The 8,681-nt window shown below is 42.0% G+C and overlaps 1 protein-coding gene across 1 annotated transcript in view; it reads left to right on the top strand.

Moving 5' to 3' along the window:
* Positions 1-7,935, top strand: part of ZNF26 (zinc finger protein 26) — a 15,165-nt gene extending 7,230 nt beyond the window's left edge. The window contains exons 2-4 of the mRNA XM_012657257.1: positions 1,413-1,539; positions 1,800-1,895; positions 6,302-7,935. Coding sequence (XP_012512711.1) covers positions 1,413-1,539; positions 1,800-1,895; positions 6,302-7,653 — 1,575 coding nt within the window. The 3' untranslated portion in view covers positions 7,654-7,935. The remainder of the gene's footprint in view (positions 1-1,412; positions 1,540-1,799; positions 1,896-6,301) is intronic.
* The last annotated feature ends 746 nt before the right edge of the window (positions 7,936-8,681 follow it).

The raw sequence follows: 8,681 nt of genomic DNA, 5'->3' as shown, positions 1-8,681 counted from the left end.
TGAGCCACCGCACCCGGCCTGTTTCTTTTATTTATATAAATCTACATCGGCTATTCTTCTCTGCAGGAAAAAGATTCCAGGTTTGCTTTGCTGTCTGGCTCTTAACCTATTCACATATCATAGCCATAGCTATGGTTTGAATGTGTCCCCCAAATTTCATGTGTTGGAAGCTTAATCCCCAAATTCATGTGTTGATGGTATTTGGAGGTAGAGCCTTTGGGGGGGTAATTAGGATTAGATAAGGTCATCAGGGCGGGACCACCATGATAGGATCAATGGCTTTATCGGGAGAGGAGGAGAGACCTGAGCTAGCATGCTCCCTATCTCTCACCGTGCAGTCCGTCTGCCATGTTATGACACAGCAAGAAGGCCCTCATCAGATGCTGGTGCCATGCTCGTGGACTTCCTAGCCTCCAGAATCTTGAGCTAAGGAAACTTTTTCTCGTTACGAATTACGCAGTCTCTGATATTCTGTTATAGCAACAGACAATGGACTCAAACAGCCATTTTGTCTATTTCTAAAGTATTTGCAGTTCCTCAAATTGACGAGGTTCTACCATGTGTTCTGTGTGATGCTTGCTTCTGGTACAGTGACTGCAGGTTATCTCCCAATATATTTTTCTTTGTTCCATAATAGGTTCACCAGTTTTTCAACTGGAGTTGGGCACATTACAGGAACAGGCTGCATTTCTGAATTTCCTGCTCTTCCCTCCTAGTTGCCCTCTTTACTGCTGTTTAGATGCAGATGTGATACCAGAGTCATCTTAGCTCCGGATTACCCAGGGAATGGAAGCTACACGGGTGGAGCAAAAGATTGAAGGTGATGGAGCCCCAAACCAAGGTGATGGAGCCTTCAGACCCCTGCTAGTAGAAGAAGGATAAACTCTCTTGTTTAATCCATTGTTACTTTTCTCTCCTGTTGTTCACAGCTGAACCCCCTTCCAAACACCTTCCCAATTGCCCTTTCACCTCATCCTGGGGAACACATCATGAATCTTCTGTACCATGGCTCAAGTGAATCTCTGTAGATCCAAATCTGGCACCCTTATTTATAATTATTCTCTTTGTTTCTGTGCAAAATATAGCCTGGATATGTTTTTATCAAAGACTCAGAACACCTTATTTCCTTTGCATATCTAAGTGTTTGTTTCCCTCTACAAGATGGAAAGCTTCTCAAAGACAGGATTGGATTTTATTCATCCTGAAATCTTAAGGACCCAAAAGAGTATCTGGCACATAGAGGCTTAATGTTTGGTTGATTGATTAATTTTTAATTGTCTCACAAAGTAAATGTCGAACTAGGCACGGAAGAGAGCCTGTGGAGGAACATTCTCCTTTCCCAGTTCCTCTACATCTTTTCCATGTCACCTAACGTAATCGTATCCGATTGAATGGGGTATGTATTATTACAGGGATTATTGTCATTCACGGATGTATCTGTGGAGTTCACCTCGGAGGAATGGCAGCTACTGGATTCTACACAGAAGTACTTATACAGGGACGTGACGTTGGAAAACTATAGCAACCTAGTATCGGTGGGTAAGTGCAGCTTCTCTATTTGACTTAAGTTGCAGGTCATAAATTGTCATCCCTTTTTCTTTTGTTGATCTATTCTGGGATCTCTGAAGTGCTTAATGATTATGAACTTGAACTTTGGAGGTCAGATGTTCTTAGTCCCTATTTGGCCCTTACCTCCTAATTCTAATCTCTCCCCAGGTGCAGATGAGCAATTTCATTTTTTATCTTCTGTCTGGTCCCTGACAGTTTGGTCCACATCCTTTGTGATTTTCTGTTAACAGGATATCATGGCACCAAACCCGATTTAATCTTCAAGTTGGAGCAAGGGGAAGAGCCGTGGATAGTAAACGCCAAGATTTCCAGTCAGAGCTGTCCAGGTGGGTGAGTGAGAACCAGGAGGCTGGGAGGTGGGGGTGACCTGTGGCTCCTTGAGGAGTTAGTACTTGCAGGGTATGTCATTCTTTGCGTTTTGGGCTCTCCTTCCTCCATTGTCCTTGAGACGCGGGATGGCCCTCTTCTATAATCTGTGCTCATGGTTTGCTTTCTGGGTTAGTTTCCCTCCTTCCGATGGTCATGGTCTGCATTGGGGCCTTCAGAGGTTTCTTTTCCCCTCATGTGGGGTGACTCTTGCCCTTCTGATAGGCTAAGTTCAGCTTCCTCTTTCGCCTTCCACCGTTAAGTGCCTTACGCTTTACCCACTCTTAAACCTGGTCTGTGCTATGTGGTTGAGTGAATTTACACACTTTATACTTACTTTCTGAGTTGTCCAAAGGGATTTGTTTCCCAAATGTGGCTGTCCTCTCCTATGTTGAAAGTATTGAAAGACTTTTCCATTCTGAAGATTTAAGCTTTTTTTCCCTTTGATATTGTGGTATCAAAATTGTCATCCTCCTCTTTTTCTTCTGCACTTCAGTCCTGGGTGTTATATGCCTTCAGGAGAGCTCTCTGTGCTCTGCTGTGCTTTCTCAGACTTTATTCTCAGGATCAGAAATGGGAAGGAACTTCCTTCTAAAATTACCATTCTTCCTCAGTTTCCCCATTTTTAAATTTTTTTTTTTTTTTGAAACAGGATCTTGCTCTGTTGCCCAGACTGGAATGTAGTGGTGTGATCATAGTTCACTGCAACCTTGAATGCCTGGGCTCAAGTGATGCTCCCACCTCAGCCTCCCCAGTAGCTAGGACTACAGGTGCGCACCACTGTGCCTGGTTAATTTTTTTTATTCTTTTCCTGAGACAAAGTCTAGCTGTGTCACCCCAGCTAGAGTGCAGTGGCATCATCATAGCTCACTGCAACCACAAACTCCTGGGCTGAAGCCATCCTCCTGCCTCAGCTTCCTGAGTAGCTGAGGCTACAGGCGTACCACCATGCCAGGCTAATTCTTCTAGGTTTTGTAGAGATGGAGGTCTCACTTTGCTCAGGCTGGTCTCGAACTCCTGACCTCAATCGATCCTCCCACCTCAGCCTCCCAGAGTGCTGGGATTATAGGTGTGAGCCACTGTACCTGGTCAGCTTCCCCATTTTTATTACTGCTCTTAATTGCACTTCTAGTCCTGTATCCTGGCCTCTGTGGGCTCACCTTGGATATCCTGTGTCCTTTCTCCTTTGCTAATCTTGCTACTGCTTCTGTGTTTGTTAGTATTCTATCCTTTGAAAAGTGTCTTATAGGTCTTGTCTCCTCATTTTTCATCCAGATTCGATCAGTGTTCTCTCATGGTTTGATAGCTCAAATTCTTAGTCGTATGGGAGAACTGTCATTTTCTCTTTACCTGTTGCTGCTGGATTTGTTTTCATTAGCCTCCTGTCACTAGTCTGAGAAAATAAGCAAGTATCTTAAATCCCTGTTTTAACCCAAGTAAACCAATAAGGAATTTTTAGTCTCCAGTGACCAGCTGTCTGCTGTAGGCCGTCTCCACTGTGGCTTTATTCAGAAGCCTGGTGATGTGAGGAATGCAGCTTCCATATATCTCCCCTTTTGTCATCCTTGGATGTACACTTTTCCTCCATAAAATATATTTAGTACAATCTGGTAAGTTTCTCAGTGCCAGACATCACATGCAGACCTGGCAGTACCTGCTGGAACACGTGCTGTTTCTTTCTGAAAAATCCCTTTCGTTGGTGCGCAAAGTCTTTGCCAGAAGGCTGCCAGCATGTTTCCTTGAAATCCACGTGCCAGTGCCTACCCCAGTCATGGTGTGGGTGACAGGGTGGGCTTTGGGAGTGGCACCCGCCCCTGTGGACAAGGGAAGGGTAGATCTTCTCTCCCAGTCAGAGCTGCTGCCTGGAAGGAGGGGACAGGGCTGTGGTTAGGCAGAGAGCAGTGTGTCCTGGTCCCTTCTTGGCAGGTTCACACAGCCTGCCCTCCGTCCAATAGCACATCTTCAAAAATGTTTATGTTAACATGAAACACGATCGTCCCTTCCCACAAGGAAGACAATACATGTTCTCACCTTGGACCAGAATCCAGGTTCAAGTTCAGGATCTCTTGGGATGTGTGCAGTACTGTCCAGACAGGTATGGGTGAAGCCCTCATGATCTGAGTTGACATATAGTTAACAAAATAAGTTGTATATTCTAAACGTACCCAAGAGGTGGAGAAGGAACCAGGAAATTATAAGTGAAACTCCTCTTTTCAAAAAGAAAGGATAGAAGACAATAACTATCGTTGCTCCATTGCACGCTTCATCTCCTTTAGAAAAAGATTAGGGAAGACTTTTTAGGCCTAGCATTGCTGTGATTTCCACGGTTAACCAAATTCAGAGTTCCTGGCACTGTACTTCAAGAGGATCTTCCTTTCTTTTGTCCTCTGTGGCCCTCACTGAGATAAACTGAGAGAATGCCATTTTGTGGGCTATTTATGTGGTTTCAAGAGCAGCCCACTTGTGTTGTAGTTGAGTTTTGGAGTATTCAGTGTTGAGGAATCACAGACTGTTACCACACCAGGCTTCAATGCCCTTCAAAACTTAGGCTTCCAGTCTGTTTTTTGTGGGATTTGTTGTTGTTGTTTTCTGATTCACACATTGACTGCCTTGTGAGTTGTATTTAACTCAGGCTAGTTTGGAGCCCAGGGCCTCATGAAGCAAAACCCTGAAGTTGGTTCGTGAAAATCTTATTTGTTGATGTTCTTATTGTTACAATTAATATTGACAATTTAATTCTAAAAATGTGGATCGTGTTGCATAAAACTCAGGCAGAGAAAACAGTAAAAAATGACAAATTAGAAAGGATTGTTTTGTTTTAATAAAACACCATGGCCCCGGGGAAAAAATTTTTTTTTTTTTGTAGTGTGGCAGTCAGTGTGTTAGTTCTGTTAAGCCAGTAATAACAACCGAAAGTGGTCTAGACTTTGTGTTTAAACCCAAGAATTCCTCTCTTCCAGCCACTGGTCTTAATATCCTCACCCCCACCCTTGAGTGCAGTGGCCTCACTTTCAGGCACAGACCATACCGAGTCTTTCCACCTCCGTCGGGATGAAAATGTTTAGCATGAGGCACTAAGCAAGTAGGAGGCGGACACAGCTCCTGTCACAGTAATCTTATAGGGTCTGGGTGAGACTGTGCCCAGTGGGAATTGTCCTTACCCCATGTCTGCTTATTACTGATGATTGCAGCACCGTTTTGGCCTTGTAGGTGGACTTTCCCCTTCTCTTCATCTCCCGCCCGACCTTAAATGTAGTCTTCTCCAGGGATGTTTTGGTATCTTTTTTCTTTGCACTTGTTCCCTGGGTGGTCTCATTCATCATATTGGTTAATACCTTTCATGTGGCGTTGACTCTCGCCGAGTGCTGAATGTGGCTCTGACTGCCTACTTACTTTCTCCATTTGGACATTTAACGGAGATCTCAAATGTAGCAATATCCAAAACAAAGTCCATCGTTTTCCTCCAAACATGTTTCTCTCCCTGTGTTTTCTATCTCTTGGTGTTCAAGCTATTAACTGCTCTTAATTCCTTCCCTTCTCTCAGCTCCCACATCCAGTCCCTCAGTAAATTCTCTTATTTCTCTGTCAAAATATGTTCCAGATTTTATTAACTCCAGAAGAATAGTCCAAACCGTTATGTTTCATCCTGGACTACTACAATAGCTTTCTAATGTGTCTCTCTGCCCTTTTCTTACTTTTTACATAACAGCCAAACCGATCTTTTAAAAGCAGAAGACTACTGGAGATCTACTCTAATTAAAAATCTTTGGATAAAATGAATATTTTTTTGCCACAGCCTTACATAGTTTGTTTCTGCTTTCACTCTATTCACTCAGCAGGTTTTAGCTATCCTGGCCTTTTTCTATTTCTTGAACCATGTCAAGCAGTTACCCTCTAGAAATTTGTACTTTGTATTCCTTCTGTTTGGAGTGTTAATTTTCTTATGGCTCCTTTATTCTCATCTTTAATCCCTCATTGTCACCCTCCCTAAATGTCATGCCCTAGTTATTCTGTATCCTATGAATTCACTTTTTAATTAAGCAAAATCTTGCATTAAAAAAATTCAGATATATAAAATAATTAGCAGTTGGCTCCTTAAGTTCAGGCTAAAATTTTTAAACCTCTAATTTAAAAACCATTTTTGATTACTGCTAATTTGTTACGAATTCCATGAGGGGACCTGTTGTGGTTTTGTCTGATTCAGTTCCTTCACCCCTGTGCTTGTCCAATATGTCTTTTGAACCAGTGTCATAGTCTTGTTACCAACAGAGAAAGACTCATTACTTGGCAATTCTAAAGCTCTTTAATTCCATGTCAAGTTCATGTTATGATTTGAAAAGCACGTTTTATTTCGGTTTTTTTCTAGAAGGCTGGGAAGAATGGTACCAGAAAAATCAAGATGAGCTTGAAAGCATTGAGAGAAGCTACGCTTGTAATGTGTTTGGAAAACTTCATCTGAGCAAAACCCATGTTTCTGCAAAACAAAGACTCCATAAGTGTAACACACATGAAAAAAGTTTGACAAAAAACTCAGGTTCAAACAGAAGCTATGTAAGAAAGAATCCTGATAAGTTCTGTGGTTACGAAGAACCATATTTTCTTAAGCATCAAAGAGCTCATAGCATAGAAAAAAACTGTGTGTGTAGCGAATGTGGGAAGGCTTTTCGTTGTAAATCACAGCTCATTGTCCATCTTAGAATTCATACAGGGGAGAGACCTTACGAATGCACTAAATGTGAAAGAGCCTTCAGTGCCAAGTCAAACCTTAATGCTCATCAGAGAGTTCACACAGGAGAAAAACCCTACTCGTGTGGTGAATGTGAGAAAGTCTTCTCTTTCAGGTCCCAGCTCATCGTCCATCAGGAAATTCACACGGGAGGGAAGCCCTATGGTTGCAGCGAATGTGGGAAAGCATACAGTTGGAAATCACAGCTTATTTTACACCAGAGAAGTCATACAGGTGTGAAACCCTATGAATGTGGTGAATGTGGGAAGGCCTTTAGTTTGAAGTCACCATTTGTTGTACACCAGAGAACTCACACGGGGGTGAAACCCCATAAATGCAATGAATGTGGGAAGGCCTTTAGGAGTAAATCCTACCTCCTCGTTCACATCAGAATGCATACAGGAGAGAAACCCTATCGATGCAGTGATTGTGGGAAAGCCTTCAATATGAAGACACAACTCATTGTACATCAGGGAGTTCACACAGGAAATAATCCATATCAGTGCAGTGAATGTGGGAAAGCCTTTGGTAGGAAGGAACAGCTCACGGCACATCTGAGAGCTCACGCGGGGGAGAAACCATACGGATGCAGTGAATGTGGAAAGGCTTTCAGCAGCAAGTCGTACCTTGTTATACACAGGAGAACACACACAGGAGAAAGACCCTACGAATGCAGTTTGTGTGAGAGAGCCTTTTGTGGGAAATCACAGCTGATCATACATCAGAGAACTCACTCAACAGAGAAGCCCTACGAATGCAATGAATGTGAAAAAGCCTATCCTAGGAAGGCATCGCTTCAGATACACCAGAAAACTCATTCTGGAGAGAAACCTTTTAAATGCAGTGAGTGTGGGAAAGCCTTCACTCAGAAGTCATCTCTCAGTGAACATCAGAGAGTTCACACTGGAGAGAAACCATGGAAATGCTCTGAATGTGGGAAATCCTTCTGTTGGAATTCAGGCCTTCGCGTACATCGGAAAACTCACAAATGAGAAATCAGAGTGATGAAGTAAATGTGGGAAGCTTTCTCACAGAGGCCGATGCTCAGGAGACTTCAGATGATAATATAGACAGGGTTTATAAGCAGGAGGTCCTAAAATGCATTCATGTCAAAAAAGTCACATAGGAGAGAGACCAATGATATTTGGAGTGAGTTTGCAGAAGCTTTCAGAAATAAGTCACAAATCTTTGTAGACAATAGAATAATTGAAGGAATGAGGAGCAGTAAATGTACCAAGTGTAGTAGCACCATTATGAAGATTCAGAGAATTCATGCTGAGAACACATTATAGATTTAACAAATCAGGAAAGCATTTCCCCACAGAATGTGTTACATGGAAAGTCACATTCCAGATTCAAAGCTGTGTTTTTGCGAACTAAAGAAAATCTCAATTATAAATAGTAGGCTTTTTCCTGGTGAAGTATCAAGTTTTTTGTTTTGTTTTAATATGTAAAAATGATGGTCAGGAAAAATGCAAGGAACATATTCTGAAAGTTAAGAGATATTTAGTGTGACTTTCTGAGTTAACACTGAAAAGCATTTTTTAAACTTTTGGTATTTTATTTTTTAATGTACCTAGTTTTATATATATATTTGATAGTTTGTGGAATAACATTCCTCCGTATTCTCCATATTAAATGCTAAATATCAGTATTGTCTATTTCTTAGCAATATAACTAAAATAATGTGGCTTATGACACATGAAAGGATGCAGTTCTCACTCCCAGTTTACTTATTCAGTAGTCTGTGTAAGCAGGTCTGGCAGTTGTTACAGGGCTGTTGCTTAAGAGAAATCACTGTCATGAACATTTACTATATTTTAGCCATTCAGTGTCTGTTCTCCATTGGCTGATGTGAGCACCCTTGTGTTCTCTGGAGGAATACCTCCGCTCTCTCGGGTGCTTCCTTGCGGTGGTGTCTTTCAGGTACCCTTTCTACTCACCACAGGTAAGTATTATACCCATTGTTGAATATTGGTAACCTCTTTTTCAGGATTTTGAGTCTGTAATTCAGTTACAC

This window comes from Propithecus coquereli, unplaced genomic scaffold (assembly GCF_000956105.1).
Source record: "Propithecus coquereli isolate 6110/MARCELLA unplaced genomic scaffold, Pcoq_1.0 Scaffold535, whole genome shotgun sequence".
NCBI lineage: Eukaryota > Metazoa > Chordata > Mammalia > Primates > Indriidae > Propithecus > Propithecus coquereli.
Note: the sequence above shows the minus strand (reverse complement) of the source record. Positions and strands in the feature narration are given on the sequence as shown.